General features: G+C 48.2%; 1 protein-coding gene across 4 annotated transcripts in view; it reads right to left on the minus strand.

The window, feature by feature from the left end:
- The window catches only part of NSMF (NMDA receptor synaptonuclear signaling and neuronal migration factor), a 45,992-nt gene that overhangs the window by 22,735 nt on the left and 5,802 nt on the right, over nucleotides 1–17,455 (minus strand). For all 4 annotated transcript variants that reach the window (XM_088177665.1, XM_014881075.2, XM_088177664.1 and 1 more), the window contains exons 2-3: nucleotides 14,464–14,525; nucleotides 2,037–2,513 (exon numbers count right to left, since the gene is read on the minus strand). In XM_088177665.1, coding sequence (XP_088033791.1) covers nucleotides 2,037–2,513; nucleotides 14,464–14,525 — 539 coding nt within the window. The remainder of the gene's footprint in view (nucleotides 1–2,036; nucleotides 2,514–14,463; nucleotides 14,526–17,455) is intronic.

Here is a 17,455-nt window from a genome sequence, read left to right on the forward strand (position 1 = left end):
TTATCTCTGAGTGGCAGAACTTGGACAGAGAGTACAAAGAAGCTGAAGGAATTCTCCTTCCATGGTGCCAGTGCTGGGATTTGGGCTTGGGGACACAGCCCTGCCTGTGCAGCCTCACATGTCAGGACCCAGAGGCTTGAGATGAGCACCCAGGGGAGCTGCAGAAACATGGAATGCCCACGGGGGTATCCACAGGTCCTGCACTGGCCACTTTGTTCCCATTTAAGTAACTACTCTGACACATTTTCAGGAAGATGAATCTCCACTCCACATTGATCACTGGCCCCAGTAGAAATGGCTGCCTGGTTGGAAACAGATACTGAATTCCAAGGCCCAGTAGCAGCATCTCCCTGCAGGAATTGCCAGCACATGTTTCTCAGCAAACACAGCTCCAGCTATGAGGGGTTAAACTCCTCCATTAATGATGTGGAGCTTTCCCCTGCTTCTGTATCAAGTAACTTCCTTCAATCCCACAGTGCAAAGTGCAATTCTGATTTATCCAGGTGTGCTGGTTTGGGCTGGGATCAAGTTCATTTTCTTCACAGGAGCTGGTATGGGGCCCCTGCAGTGTCTGATGTGAAGGAACAGAGGAACAATGCTTAAAAATCACACACAGGATTCCAGGGGTTGCAGTTTTCCCACACATTTCATAATCAGCTATTTTTTCATTACTATTCTTCAGTTTAGGCCATATATTCATGTAGCCACATAACTTCAGGTATCTAGGTATGAAAATATGGTCCAGGACCCAAACTTTCCATGATTTTACCTGTAGTAAACATCACTGTAGCATTTACCAGAAAACCATGAACCAAGGAAGCTGGACAGTTTGATCTCCACAGTCCTTATACACAGCTTCTTTTCAAGGAGAAAACTGTGACCTTTCCTGGCCAGACTCTCTGCTCTAAATGCCTTGATGTATGTTTACAGAAAATATCAGACAAATTAGGCCAGACTCTGCCAGCCACACACAGGCAAAGCACTGCACATCAGTTTATAATTCAAAGCACACAGACCATGACATATATTTGATTAATGGTTCAGTTTTTAAAGACAATCTTTTTTTCTTTCTTTTTTTCTTTCTTTTTTTCTTTCTTTTTTTTTTTTCTTTAATGCAATGGAATAATTACAAGCCCTATTCCCTGAGAACACTGAGCAGGGAAGAAAGGAGGGAAGAAAGTCCAACACTGTTATTTGCTACTATTTGTGGGAAGCCCATGAGGTGGCACTACATGAGTGGCTTCCAGCCCTGCAAACAAGAATTTTGGGAACACACAGAAGTACAGAATACCATAACCTGAGGCTCCCACAGAGCAGTTCACAAATTTCCCCTGGCCAGCAAGAGGCAGAGAGAGGATTCTGTTCTGAATGGCCTCTGGGATGAGCATGGATGCTTTGACAGAGTCCTTCCTCTTTTGCTCTTCCTCCACAGAAAATGAGCTGCATGGAGTCACAAAAACCACCTGGAGCAGCCACTGATGACCAGGAGCTAGGACAAGCTGGCCTCCAACTGAGCTCAGCTTATTGCAAACTCCTCCTTTGACAACCCCTTTCCAGGAAAATCCTTTGCCCCGCAGTGTGGACACACACATTTAGAGAGCTGGGGAATTACAGCTTGGAAATTCTTTTCAGGCCTGGATTTCTCCTGACTCTCAGCTCCATTCCCAGGCTGACAAGCTGACTGCAGCTTCAGTTAGGGAGGAGTCTCCCAGGGTGAGAACATGGTGACAAACAGAGTGGAATTCATCACCAACATTAACCCCTGGTGTCTTTCCCGTGGGACACATCCTGAGGTGCTGTCCCAGGGATGTTTTTCCCAATTGTCCAATGAGCTCCTGTCCTGTCCTGGCTGCACTAACACACTTTAAATCCGGGCTGTCTGTACAATAAATTGCCCTTTTTTCCCCAAAAACCTCCGTGTGTGTTGCTGTCCTTTCTCTCTCTTTGCAGCACAGTGACCACACCGCAGTACCAGGCAGGCCCGGGATCAGAACCCCTGTGCTGGGATGAGATGAGTGTCACCAGCACTCACTTACCAGACACTCGATCCACACTGTACATCCTCTCCAGCCTTTTCCTGTGCCACCCAGCCTCGCCAGGTGGGTGCTGCTCCAGCTCAATGGATTGCTGGGAAGGGGCAGCCAGCCTGCTGCAGTTGGGGCACTCCTTGGAGCCCTGGCGGCCGCCTGGCCAGGCCTTGCAGTGCCGGACGCCGTGCGAGGCGCCGGCGCCGTGCGCGTGGTGGCCGTGGTGACACTCCTCGTGGGCAGCTCCCTTCATCACCACCAGCTCCATGCTGTCATTCTCGTGCTCGGACAGCATGGGCCTCTCTCCAGAGATGGTGTACACCCGTGGCTTGGGGCCCTCGCTCGGCATCTTCTCCGCCTGCTCCTCGGTGAAGCTCCTCTCGAATTTGCCGTCCGAGATGACCGAGAGCCTGCGCTTGTTCTGGGCCACCTGCTGCATCTCAGGGGAGTCCTCCTGCCCGATGTAGGAGTCTGCTAGCAGGTGATCTGAAACAAAAGGCACGTTTTCCTTAAAGCAAAGCCCCACAGACACCGGCAGATTCAGGAGGCTCTATGCTACTGCTGTGCAGGGGACACAGATACAGAGGTCTCTGCAGAAACTGTTTCAGATGAACGTGTGCCCATCACCACCTTTTAAAACCTCCAGAGCAGGCATTGAAATAAGAGATATTTCTCACAGAGAGGCCCAATATTTTAAGCATGTGTGGCCACCCAACAATCGTAGAAGCAAATTGCACAGCCTGAAAATGCTGCCATGCATGACATGGTTCATGGTTCAGCTGCAGCCCTGTTCAGCACACGAGGGCTGTGATGGAGCTGGTCACAGCCTGCAGGAAAAGGACCAGCATCACCTTCTCCAAGTGCCAAACTCTGAATGCTTGGAATATTAAGCTCTTTCAGAACACTGGCAAAGGGGCAAACCAACAAGGTTTGGTTGTTTTTTTTTCCCTCCTGATTTTCTGCCAGGTGGTTTGACATGAAAGAAATGCAGCAAGACTTCAGCTGACAGCTGCAGCACAGCACCCCGCTCCCGGCACGGCCCGGTGTCACAGATGGCCACAGCTCGGCCCGTGGGAGCTGTCCTGTAAGGAAACACGGCTGCTCCCCTCGCAGGGTAGGAAGATCCAAAGGAGAGAGGCCCATGAGTGCAACTATCTTTGGAGCCCACACACTGGATGAAGTGCCAGGAAATCTCAGCATTTCCATGGCAATTCCATGCATGAACCCAACAGTAGCTCCCACCCACCTGCTAATCCTTTTTCAAGTGGCTGTTAATTACCTCTTACACTTCCCTTCAGATGGGAAGCAGCTCAGGGACTGGCAAAAAGGCTCAGCAGGGAATGTATTATTTATGTGACTACTACCCAAAAAATGAAATCATTAGTGTCCAGCACAGACAGAAGCAGTTAAAACAGACGCAGAAAGCAAATCCCAGCCTTTACTTCAGTGGATATTTAAGGAACAGAACTTCTTTAGCTACTGAGTCATGACCTGGAAGAACTCATCACAATTTGAAGGCTTGACTGCCTTGCAACTGGCCATGAAGTGAAGGAGGAAGAGGAGAAGGATCTCTGGACAAGAGTGGTGATGTGTGTGTGTAACATGGGCCTTTCACTGCTGCCACATTCTGCTGCCCATGAAGTGCACCTGTGCCCCCCTGAGAGGAGCCCTCCCAGGCTGAGGCCATACACAGTCAGCTTTTGAATCTGAAATCCATCCTGGAACATGCTCACATGCCCAAGGCCTCTCCCTCTGCTATGTTTGCAACTAGAACTGAGCTGGTACCAGTACAGGGTGTCACCCTTGTCTCATTTTTCTGCTTAAGATACAACTTCCTCCAGCACCACTAGGAAATAACTCAGTGTCTGGCCACTCTGCTCAAGAAGTGACTGTCAGGGCTGTTCAGGCTGGCACAAGTCAGGTTAGCTTTCATTTGTGTCCTCACAGTCTCTGCATACTGGAGCTGGCAGCTGTGTAACTCGTGCAGCTGGCCAGGAGGAGACACTACAGGAGTCCTGAATAAAGAGCTGTGCCTTTTAAACCTGCAGCTGATGCTCTGTCCAGGCTTCACATGAAGTCAAAAATCCACGTCCAGGCACAGTGAGGGGCAGTGCCCCCCAGATACTGCCCAGGTAATGTGGAAGGCTGGCAGGGCTCTGCTTGCCCCGTGGTCAGTGTGGACATCTGCACCTGCACCAGGAGGAGCTGATGGACAACAAGGGCCATTGCAGTGGAAGAAGGTGCTCCACAGGCTGTCATCCCAAAGCTTGTATCCACCTGCAGGGTACAGCGTCACAAAACAGTGCAGAGAGTGCTCACAGGTCCCAGAGTCTCTCAAACCATGTGTCACCCCTCAAGAGGCAGCAGGTCCCCTGCATCTGCTCTCCAGCAGCTCAGATCCTCCCCAGCTCCAGGATTAACTGTGCTCTAGAGTGGGCATGTCTTGGGAAAACACCACCAAATGACTCCCTGAGATCTGCCAAGATCTGTGCTCGCTAATAGTGCCAAACAAGCCATTTTTAAAATTAAAAACAAAGGCCAGCTCCAAGTACTTGTCTCAACTTGTCAAATTTACTAATCTGTGTGGGCACAGTGACGCTACAGATTTCTTAAGACACCACAAAATCGTGGCTGACAGCTGCCCCTGTTCCTCCTGAAACTGATACTTGCATGGAAGATGCACAGCCTCCTCAGAGGGAACACACACGAGTGTCACCTTCACTCACACACTGACAGCTCTGGAATTCAGAGATCCAGGAATTCCTGAGCCCTGGGATCTGTGGTTAAATGGAAAAATGAAGTCCTCAAAGCATAATATGCCTGAAAATGCTGATGATCACAAGAGCAAAGAGACCAATTCCAGTCTGTTTTGTAAGCACTAAGTTCTGTTCAGCTCCATAAAATTTACAGACATTTCAGGGGGCCATGACTGGTTTCAAGTAAGAGTCAATTTTTAATTGAAATCCTGTCAGGATTGACCAGATATATTTGACATAAACTACCCACCTGATCTAGCATGCAAAATGTGAGGATAATACTTTCTTCCTACCTTACGTGTCCCCTCCTCACTTGCACCTATGTAGGAGTTTTCATGATCTACACTACAAAGGGCTGCCAGCACACCAATGTGCTTTCTTTTTGTAAAACAATTGGATAATTCTTCATTTTCATTCAATTTAACACCTTCAGTAATTACACACTGGAGAAGGAACTTCATATGCAAAGGGAATACGAAGCTTTATTCAAGAGTAGTCGTTAATAAAGAATTTATCTGCAGAAAAAAAATAGTGTGGAAGGAAAAGAGATTCTAACATCCCTCATAATGAATTATTGGCCTGTAGAACAGAATCCACACCGTTTCAGGAGTCTGTGTGTGCACTCACATACACGAGGTCACACACCTGCAGCCCCAAGATGTGACCAGTGACCCTTGTCTGTGCTTGCAGTGAACAGGATTCAGGTGCCAAAGCACTGCACCAGTTGCCACGATGACATCTGAGGTCAATAGTTTGCTTCTGCTGGGAAAGAAGTCAAGGCTGGTCCAGAAATCAGTGCTGAGCCACAGGGATGCTAGCTGAGGAGAACCAAGGGACACTAAGGGGAGCTCAGCAATGACTGGAGCTGCCTTCTGGAGTCAGCTGCAGCAGGCTGCTGTTAACACCCTCTCCTCGAGCTGCTGCTCCCTTCTTTTCATTTTCACTTTGCTCTTGCCACCTCTCCCACTTCCAGCTGCTCCATCCACCTGCCACGGCAGCCCTGGCCAGCGTGACTGGGCAGCCTGGCACAGCTCCCTCCTCTCCAGCCGTGGGTGGAGCTGCCCTGGGAATGACCCTGCTCCCCCACCTGCCTTCACAGCAGCATCTGTGTCTCACTCAGCTGCAAAGCTACTCAGCACCAGATAAATCAGGTTCCTCGGGTTCTTTTCACCTTGATTCCTGCTCTACGTGGATTTGTTGTGCATGCGGGACTGTGCAGCAAGACAGAGGGAAGAAGACCAGAGTGCTTATCTGTAGATTGTGTGTCCACAAACAGAAACATCCAGGTGGTATTTCCATCACTTCCCTGCCTACCTGGGCCAAATCCAGCAGGGCTTGACATCCAGAACTGAGGGCCAAACCACTTCTCACCCCCCTCGTTATGTACTGCAACTTTTCGGTTTTTTGGCTTCACTTGCTTCTGTCTGACATTTCTTTCTTCGCCTGACACAGGACACATGCATGACCAAAGTCTGCCAGCAGTGATAATCTGTGCTGGGCAACTGGCAGTGTCTTGGGAAAAAAAGAACCCACATTCTCAGTACATGTAGTTCCTGATAATTAGGCATTTATTAGTATTAGATACTTACAATACATCCTTTTTCATTCAGTAAGTCTAGCTTGAGCACTCACTCTGACTTAGGGAACTGAGAAAGGACTTGCACATTTTCCTGTCACTGTCACCACTTTTCTCCAGAGCAGGGAACACGCTGGGATCAGCCCCAGCTGACTGATGCCCATCCATAACTCTGGAGCCAAACTCTATCTCCTGTAGACTGCCTTATGACCCCATGGGATGAGAAGTTTATAAATCAAGGCAGAATATAGCCACAAGGCACAGATAGAAGCTCCAAATTTATTCCTGTATTTAGCAGCTAAACTGATGATTAAAGCACCTTAGATTTAAAGCCTCTGCTCCAGCATCAGAGGCAAAGTAGCAAAGGGGAATCCAGATAAAAGTATTAAAAGAACATCTGTCATCTCAGCAAAAAAAAATTCAGAGAGACAGATCTTTCTTCCCTTTTCCTCCTCAGCTGGAACTCTCTGGACCTGATGTTTATGACAATTAAGTTCCAACTTTAAATCAAAGAACTGCTGTGGCTGCTGAAGATGAATGCAAAGTTTCTGGGTGTACGTGCATGGCCCAGCTCACAGAAGTAGGAATGAAGTTAATGATGTTTTTACCTTGCACCAGGAGGAATCCAGGTGATTCCCTCACTGAAGGGAGCAGACAGGTGCTCTGGCCAGAGCCAAGGCTGCTGCAAAACCCCCAACAACCATTCAAATGGCACAGCTGAGAAGTTTCTCTTGCAATCTCAATTCCTCCCACACGCCTGTCACTGTCCCTCAGGTGTGCTGGCAGGTCCTGGTCTCCTCTGCTCCCTCTCAGAGATGTAATGCAGAGCTTCTCCCCATGCCAGCTCTGTTCTCCCAAAAATGTGAGCCCTGGCACAGGACAAGCAGCCCACCTTGCTGGGCTCAGGGCTGAAATGTGACCAAGAAATAATCATGGGAAAAAATGGGCATTTTGTTCAAGTTATTGAAGCATGAGGCAGGGATATAAAAATGGGAGATACAACAATTAAAAAAAAGGTCACAGTGGCATTTCAGCCATGCAGTAGCTTCAGAGCCAAGTGAGTAGATGGAACCACAGAATAGCTGGGGTTGGAAGGGATCTCTGGAGATCATCCAGTCCAAGCCCTTGCCAAGGAAGGGTCACCTGAAGCAGGTGACACAGGAACGTGCCCAGGTGAGTTTGGAATGTTTCCATAGAGGCAGACTCCACACCCTCCCTGGGCACCTGATCCAGAGCTCTTTTTCCCTTCCTCCTGCTGAGGTAGAATCTCCTGTGTTTTAGTTTATGGCCACTGCTCCCTGTCCTGTCACTAGAACCACTGAACAGAGTCTGGCACCATCCTCTGACACCCCCTGCAGATATTTATGTGCATTAATCACATCCCCTCTGAGACTTCTCTGCTCCAGACTAACCAGACCCAGCTCTGGCAGTCTCTCCTCATATGAGAGATGCTCCAGACCCCTCATCAACTTTGTAACCTCTGCTGGACCCTCTCCAGCAGCTCCTTGTCTTTCTTGAACAGTGCACAAGGACCTGCACAGTGTTCACTGTGGGTTACCTGAGGCCTGACCAAGCCAGCCCCACATGATTTCATTGGACACCCCAACCCCACTGCTCTGAGAAGGGAACGTCACACAAACAGAGGGAACGTCACACCCTTCCTTGCAAAGCCACAGGGAACAGGCAAAGGCTGCTTCTGGAAGGGAGCTGCTCTCAGAAACCAGAAGGTCACTTAACTATGACAAAATGGTTCCAATTAGTCTTCCCTGCTCAAATGGGCTTCAAAAACAAACAAACTCAAGACAGCATTGACCTGGAGTCTCATAGGTCAGTAACCTTTTAGTCTGGCCTGTAACATTAATGTGAACAGATGAAATTGCTACTGTGAGACACGACCCAAAGGAGCAAAGTGGCAGCTCCATCACCGGCCTCAGCATCTCCATGGTAACACCCTGACCCAAGCCTTTGTTCCCTTTCTAAGCCAACAACAGATTCCACAGCAAGTTTCAGGACACACCCACACCATCCTTGCACTGCCTGATGCTGGAAGTGACCTGAAGCCCTCAGAGATGATATTTCCCATCCCTGCTCTGTCCTGAGCTCAGGCCACCTACACCTCCCTCCAGAGCATGGGCCCTTCCCAAAAAGGCACCTCTACCTCATCAGCACAGGGATACACTGAGAGCAGGGCCAGCTGCACTGCTAGGTCTGTCCTGGGGACAGGGCAAACATCCTCTAGAGAAAAAGGCCAACCTGGTGCTTCCTCTGAAGCAGGCTGGGCTGGCAGCTCCACAGTCTAAAGCCAGGAAATGGAATGTCCCTCTCAGAGCACTGCACAGCTACAGCTTTACTTGCTGGTGGCACAGAAAGCTCAGCTCACAGGTTACTCAGCCTGAAGCACCTGTGAAGCCTCACCTGGGGTTTCTCTAAGCCCATGCCAGTTTCTGGCAGCAGCAGGAAGCTCCTCTGTGCCTGGCTGCTCCCCCCACACACACTCACAGCCACCCCCTCCCACTGCCACCCGGCTTGGGGCAGCTCACAAGGGCCCTCTTCTCCTTACACACTCACAATCTTGACTGAAACATGCAAAAATCAAAGGAAAGACACAAAGATAACTTTTTTTTGAGCTTAAAAGAAGCTTTTCCAGTTTCAGGTAACTGCCCCCTTTGATTTGTCCTGATGCAAACCAGTAGCCATGCTGGTTTAGCAGGAGCCATGGAGAATTTGGCTCAAGGCCTGCTCAGCAGCTCCTGCCCGAGGCCCATCACCTCCGCAGCACCAAGGACACCTCACATTTGAGCTCTCCCTCTCTCTCGTTTTCAAAGCCTTTCCCACATAGCCTGCCCAGAGCAGCTGATCACAGTGGGCATCCCAGTGCTGCATCCTACAGCCCCCACTCCAGCAGCAGCAGTTGCCCTCCCAATAACCCCACTGAGCAAAACAGATTTAAAAAGTAACAGGAAAAAACCTCCACAGCTGCCTCCTGATCCTTGTGTCTGAATCCCAGCTTGGACCTCTGCTCCCCAGCACCAGGGAATTTCTCAAAGGCTCTGCTTGCTGTCCTTTCTAATGTCCCTGCCCCATGCCCTGGTACCTTTTCCTCTCACAGTTCCAGAACATGGAGATAAAATCTAATGCAATATCTCAGTGTGGAGCCTCTGACACCTAAGCTGGAGAATGCCCAAAATTCCATGAGCTCTGTGAGACTCTGAGTGATTACTTCTTCAATCTTTATTCTCTGCAGCCTTTTTACACTTCTCTTTCACAATATTTCAATCCCTTTCTGCATCTTTCATCTAAGTCTGTCCTAAGAGACACCCACTCCTACATTAAAAGGTACCAGAAAGCTACAAAAGTCAGCAGAGACTCTGGCCACAGCCTTGGAGGCAGAATGAATGTTGAGTATGTCAGAGTGCTCTTGGTGGAAACCTTCCCAGACCTCCAGCCTGCATGAATAAGCCAGCAATTAATAGAGGCAGGAAGAGAGCAGGAGATGCATCACCACCCTGGCACCAGCTCCCTCAACACATCCATATCCTGTCACCTGCAGCAAGGTCCAACCCTTCCTTTCTTTCTAATTCTTCAAAATATTTTAAAGATCAGGGGGAAAAAAATCTGAGTCATCCCAAAGGGACAACCCCATCATCCTCTGCATTCATAGCCCACCACCAGGCAACTGCCCTGCTCCAAAGGGGAAACAAACGGCAGAAAACTCTGTATTGTCATCATCCCTGACATAACCCCTGAGAAAGAAGAGAGGTAAATGCACCTCCCCAGTTACCTGAGAAAAATCTCTTCCAGAATAAGACACTGGAGAGTTGCATAGGAATAGTCACACAGCATTTCTGAGCCATGAAATTCTAGGGCCTCACATCAGGAAGAATCAGAAGTTGTAACCAAAAAATGCTCTCCCTCACCTTTGTTCCCTCCAGGTACACCCTGCAACACCTGCAAGCCTCTCTACCCCGTGCAGCTGTGCAGCTCCACACCCCCTGGCCCAGCAAAGCAAGCAGAGCATGAACACCCTGCACTTTTACTGAAAACAGAAGGTAAACACAGCCTGGCACATAAGTCAGCCCTTGGACGAGCAGCTGGCCTGTCCTGCTCATCTACAATCCCTCTGCAGCTCTTCATGAGCACTCCCCCATTTCTCCACACACAAACACACAAACTCTGCAGAGCAGCCACCACAAATAAAAGTTACAACTGAAGCAGCAGCTCTTTGATCAGCTGTGGAATGTGAAGTTATGAAGGATGCAAAAGCCATCATATCTTTTCCTTTCCTTGAAGGGACTAAAAAGATTCAAAAAGGCAAACTAAAATGGACAATCCTCAGAGAACAAAGTGCAGCAGAAGTGGAGCCAGTTGAGGCAGTGTCTGCACACTTGGCATCTCCTTCCACATCTCCATGATCTCCTGGGGCTGCCTGGGGTGTCAGAGCTTCACCCCTCTGCCGAGGAGCTGAACCAGCACATAAAGCAGCAAAGAACTGACATCCCAAAGATTCACACCTGCCTCATTTTCTGCATGAGGACTGTCCTGCACAGGGAGAGAGAAGGGTGCCAGCTCTTGGTACCAGAAAAGGAGGATCCAGCCCTTCCCTCCTCCATTTATGCCTTCATTGCCCCACTGATGGCTCTACCACCTTCCTGCTCCTCAAAATCCACACTCTTTTCCCTCACTGCATTCAACAGTGACTTTAAACATTTCTTAAACTATTTTTTTCTGGACTGAATCAAGGCCTGCGTCCTTCCAGTCATATTTAGGCCAGAGCCTTCATCCCAGCTCAGTGTGCTGGCAGTGCAAGAAGCACTGGGTGCACAGCTGGGGTTATGACAGCAGAAACAGGCCTGTCCCACCAGGCACAACACTCAAGGGGAAAGCTCAGAGCTGACAGACACAGGCACTTGATTCTTTGGAGCATTGAGCTTTCAGGATCTAAGGCACCAACACATGCAATGGGAATTCAACCACAGGATACAGGTGGGCTTTGCAGGTGAGCTCCTCCCTGCTCACATTGCCCCTGCCTGCTCTCTGAGGAGCTGGAGCCAATTCACTCCCTCTGGACTGTAAATGGGTTAGTTGCCCTACCTAATTAGTGGCTTGTTTTTATTTTCTTTTGTTTTCACTTAGAGTCAGGATTAAAAACATGAAGGAGACGAATTTTTTAATGTTTGGGTTTCGTTGTTTATTAAATCTTACCTAAAGTAGAGTGTTGTGCAACACTTCTAGGTACAAGCTAAAAGTGAGCAAAATGGAGGTGAATCTAGTTAGTCACAAAGTTTTTTAAAGCTAAACAGTTCAATAAAGAACTAACACTTGTATTATTGTTACTTTTGACCCAATAACTGAACTCCTGTGACTTGCAGTGTAGCATTATCCAACCAAAAACTACTACCTGCAAGTATGAAGAAGGAAGAAGACAGAGACAACACCCAAAATCCTCCATCTTGTCCTATACCTACTATTATATTCTAAAAATTCTAAATTCCAAATTCTTCATTATGTGAAATTATACCCTTTTATTCTAACTACACACTCATGAGCCTAGCTCCATCACTCAAATTTGGAAGTCTTCTCCAAGGCCTCAAGTCAAAAGCAGTGTTCTCCTGGGGGTCAGTGTCAGCACAGAAAGTTTAAAATTCCCTTTGGCTTTGGGTTCCAACACTGGATCTGTACTATGCCTTAACTTCTGCAGCAGAAACCCTTCCTTTGCTGCCCTGGAGTCACAGGGTGACAGCTCATGCTGCAGCTCCAGCATCCTGCCCAGCCAAAGGTGAAGCCTCCAGAAGCTGCACAAGTGATGCTGAGATGGAATTTCTGCAGGAAGGAAAGACGTGACTTCCCTGTGATTGGGCTGCTGGGATGAACTAAAAGGAGCCAAATTTTCTACTTGCAGTGTTTTTTATTGGATAGCAACCTTCCTACTGGGGTTATTTATAAAGAAGTGTTACAGACTGTGTTAAGTTATACATTGCAGAATTTCAAAAGATGACTTAAAAATTACGATTTTTTTTCCCCTCCTCTCTTCCTCAGAATATAGAGTAATTTCTAGGGAATTTTATTTCTTTCCAAGTCAATACTTAAGGATCCCAAAAGTATTGTGGTATTTCCAAGTGTGTCTTTCACAGCTTAATTCTTGCCTGTGGCAACTAAAATTCTCCTGGATTCAAAAAAAATCTCAGGGCTGATACACCAAGGGGCAGTGGCTGAAAAGGCTTCCCTGGAGAGCTTATGGATGCCACAAGCACAGGCAGGGCTGAAAGGCTGCTCTGGACAGCCTGGCTGTGGCACATGATCCAGGAGTCACATCAGCTCCCTTTCCATGCCCTGCTTACCTACAGTCAGAGCAACCAGGAGTCCCCCAAGGATGAGCTCAAGAGCAGCTTTTTGAGTGCACATCACATCCAGTCCCTGCACCAGGCCTCGGGCACCTGAACAGATCTGCAACTTCCTCTTGTCTCCATCACACATTCTATTCTCTGCCTGGCCCCAACATGTCCCCACGGGTACCACTGATGCCTTGAGGAGCTGGAACAGAGGCTACACACAGAGTTAAGGAAATAAAATGGGTGTTTATTGTGAGGCCTACAAAAGCCACACCCTAGCAATAGAAGTGCCACAGTGGTGGCCCCTGCCTGGATGGCTCCAAGATGGAAGGAAAGGAGGGGTTGGTCACAAAATCTCACACTTTGATAGGTTCTGGTTTATTTGCATGAACCCACCCTCCACCTTTCCACGCAGTTTGTGCTTAGGGCCTGAAGTTTGGAGAAACTGCCCTTGAGTTCTTAACTAGAATAGGAACTGTTTTGTCTACATCACCCCAGCACATCAGAAAAGCACATCCAAGGAGAACAGGAAAACTTAAAACTAAAGGCATCACTACAAGGGCACTACAAAGTGAGCAGGAGCCAACACTTCTCCCTGTTGGAAACTGGGGTAGGGGGGCTGTAAAAAGGACTGGCAAAGACTCCAGGTGACAGAAGCAGCTGCAGAAATGGCCATGATGGAAGGAGAAAAGAAAAAAAAAAAAGGTTTGCACCAAACCCCAGCCTTTCTCTCCCCTTCCCTTCCTACCTCCACATGCTGCTCTCAGATCAAGAATTTTAAATGAAGTGTCACTGGAGTTATTAATGAAAAGAAACCAAGAAAACCTCAGTACATTGTCTTAGAGCCTTTGCATTCACAACATTAGCACGATTCAGCCAAGGACAACTTGAAGGTCATTAGAACAGATCCAAGAAAAAAGGAAAGGACTCAGCTGGCTGCCAAAGACTGTGTGACTGCTCTTATAGCAAGAGGCATCTCCTGTGCAGGCTTAAACACACACAGCTTACCTAAAATGATAACATCACTCTACCTTACATTCTATTTAACAACTTTATCCCCCACACAACAGTTCAACAGCACAGAACAATTTGCTACTTGTTCACACAGACTTTCTGTGGATTCCACAGGATTTTCTGTAGGTTTTGCAATGAATTTATTGCTTGCATAATACTTTCTTTTGCCACAGAGAAGACACAGCCCTGTTAGAAGTCAGGTGAGTTTATGCTGAGCTCTCCTGCCCATCAAGAAGAACTCAGGATAAGCTGATGGGGACAATATCTACATGGAAAATACTGACACATTAGACAGCACATGTAGTGACCTCATCTAAGCAAATTTCAGTTTAACCCCTGTTGAAGCAAACACTGGGAATAAATCCAGATGTCACCTTTGCCAGCAAGGATTCACATCAGTGAACAGGATATAACTCACCTGTTTTTGCTATCCCAGTGAAATCAAGACCTAGGAGTCACAAAGCAGTGCAGAAGTCTTGTGCAGTGCTGTCACTTCCCAGCTGCAACTTCTCCTAAAGACATCAGCTGCAGGGGTGAATTTATGACAGGGCCCTTGTCCCCTAACTAAACTCATCCCCACAGCCCATCCAAACCCTGGGTCACCAAATTGCCTTTTCTCCCTGGGGGCAACTCCTCCTGCCTCTCTGCTGCTGAGATCTCACTCTGTTTCTGACAGATAAATAAATGCACTTTCATTCTAAGGCTCTTAACCATAGGTGCAGGCACACATGGACATAACCAAGGCACATCAGTTCTCTTACCTGAGCCGTTTCTGCCTTCAGGATGGTTTTGTGAAAGGTATTCTCCAAAAGCCCTCGCAGCTCTGTGTGCCAGCATCAGGAGGCAGCCAAGGAGAGAAAGAGAGAGATTTGTGATGCATAAAGGCCAAGGAAAGAAGGAACAGTTCAGTAGCACTGCTGTGCTCCTGCAGCTGCCATTCCCTCACCTCCAGTGACAGCCATGGAAATACACTGCCAGAGCAGTGAGGTTTCCTCATTACACACCAGGGCTCCAGTGCTTCTGGTGGAACATCAGTGTTTCCCTGGCCAATGGGGGAAACAGAGCTAGACTAAAAGTCCAGGACTAGTTTAAGCTTTAGCTTCTCTCTTATAAAAATGAAAAAATAGAATTGAAATGCACCTGCATGAAATCTGTGACGCACACAGGATCTGGATTACTGTCTCCAGTGCCCCTGAGTTAAGCCCCTCCAGGCATCTCCACCCCAGAGCCAACCACCACTCCAGGCTCCTACAGGTCCTAAAAGCTCCCACTTGGGAGCCATCATAGCTCAGATGTGGATGCTAATGCCCATTTTACCTATCTGATCCCTAAGTTCTCATGCCCCAGCTATGTCATTATTTGGATTACTGGACAAGCTTGTTTGAGAGACACCCACAACCTCCCACAAATGCAGATCCTGCTTCTCTGGTGGATTCCAGTCCTGCGGATGACCGAGATTTTACTGGAATATATTAAGAATCAAGCAAGCAGGGTGAGCTCAACCCTTATCACACATCCAGGCCTACGTAAGAGAGCAGACCTATGAATATTCCAACCAGGGAAGAGCTTTCTGCTTGCAACCCACACAGGAAAGGAATCCTTGGTCAAGGCATGGAATACAGTAACCTCCAGACTCCAACTGCCAGGGCATTTGTAATTTCCTGATGCCATGATTGTTCTTCTGTACCCAATAGAACTGTGCCTCAAGAGAGCCAACACCAGAGCCAGGTTTTCCCCAGCCACCCATTTTCCCATGTATTGTATAACAATCTCTCCAAGGTCTGCAGCATCCCAATTGGGCTGAGCTGCCATTGGGTGGCCCAGGTGGAGACTGGCAAAGAAGGAGGTGAAACAGCCACTCACCTCCTTGGCAAGCCAAGCCAAGCCAAGCCAAGAAACACAGAGCTGAGCACCCTCAGCCCTCAAGCACATCAGCATCTCCTGGGGAACAACCAGACTTGCTGTAACAGGGAAGACTCTCCATATTGAGGCATCACATCCACTGTCCTCCTCCTTCAGAGGTGCTCAGCCTCAGAACACCCTCTCCAGTTCAAGCTGCTGCAAAAGGCTCATAATGACCATCAAACACCTAAGTGGAAAATGGCTTTGCCCTCCAAAACCACCTTCTGCTTTGCATATCCCAACTTGTGTAGCCAGAATCTTCCCCACTGCTTTTACACACCACCTCCCAGAGGAAAAACAGTTAACAAGGCTCCAGTGCACTTCCCAGACGACTCGGGCTGGAAGGAGTGGGAAGTCCATTTGTCATCCACAGCCGGCAACACAAGATCAATATGAACGATGAAGAAAGAGTAATTTAATCTCCCCAGGACTAAATTTCAGCACAGTCAAATGCAAAATGCTTTGGAGCAGCACAGTTGGAGCTGTACAAAAAAGGTTTCAGCTTTTGCATCTTTTCAGACTAACAGACAACACTGAGATTTTCCCTGTTTTTGGATTTCTATGTGTCCAGTCCCAGGCTGTACCTTTAGACAACGGCTTGGGGTGGCAGCTGCCCAAACTGTGCTCCTCAGAGCCAAACACCCCCAGAGATGGTCACACACAGGCTGTCACATGGGGAGCTCTACCACCAGCTCAAAACCCCACTGTGAAGAGCAAAGGGGTGACCATCGTGGTTCAGCCATCCAGGAGGACAAGCATCTCCCATTTCACCCATCCAGGAAGACAAGCACCTCATGGATGTTCCTGGCACCCTCAGCCTTTCTGCCCAAGCAAAAAGCAGGACTTGATCCTGGAGCAACACACTCATGCAAAGTTGGGAACTGGAGTGTGGCTGCTTCAGAGAAGTGCTTGAGTCAACGTCCCTGGAGTGTGGATGTGGCACTGGGGGACACAGTTTAGTGGTAGATGTGGCAGGGTTCAGTTTGCAGCTGGACTCATTGACCTTGGAGGTCTTTTCTAACCTTAACAATTCTATTATTTTAATATTAGGCTACTCAGCTGCAAGAGAATTCCCGAGCTGTTCCTGTACTCCATCTCAGAGGTGGTTAAAGCTCAGCCAAAGCCATGGCTGATCTTGCACACCACTGGTAACAGCACAGCTTGAATAAGATGGCTGGGCATGAGATTCCAAGATCTCTTCCACCAAAACTTCTGGAACTCCAAGGTATCCCACAGAAATGTCTGTCCTTGTGAGGCATCACCAACACCATTCACAAACAGGGCATGCACTTAGACCACTGGAAAAAATTTTGAAGCTTCTCTTTTACATTCAGCAGTCATTCCATGTAGAAAAAAAAAACCAGCAAGCAAGTTCTCAGGTAAATTATCAGTGAGAGAACATGGTGATTTACACAAAAAATGCTGAAATATGATGATAGCCTGCTACTAGCTCAAAAGCTCCAAATTCATCTGTCATTGTCTCCATTCATCTCTTTGCCAATGCCCGAGGCTGTTTTGACTGTCTGAAAATCTGAACCAATGCTTCACCTTTAGCTTGCAAACCACAGGCTCAAAAAACCAGTACAAAGCATTTCCTAAGATCCAAATTGACAACTGGCTAAGACAGAAGCAGAGAAGCACTGCAGCCCTCCAGCCCATCTTACTCCATGGTGCAAACAGTGTCACTCAGAGAAGAGCCCAGGCTGGAAGGTGCTGCAGTGTCTCTAACCTCACACTCTGCTTTCCCCGAGCAGAGGAGGGAGGAAGGTACAGTCCCAGGTGCCAGAGCACATGTCACACCCAGAGAACAGGCCATCCCCAGAGCTCCTGTGCAGGTCAGTAGCACAGTCA

Source organism: Sturnus vulgaris, chromosome 22, assembly GCF_052056855.1.
Source record: "Sturnus vulgaris isolate bStuVul1 chromosome 22, bStuVul1.hap1, whole genome shotgun sequence".
NCBI classification, from domain to species: Eukaryota; Metazoa; Chordata; class Aves; order Passeriformes; family Sturnidae; genus Sturnus; species Sturnus vulgaris.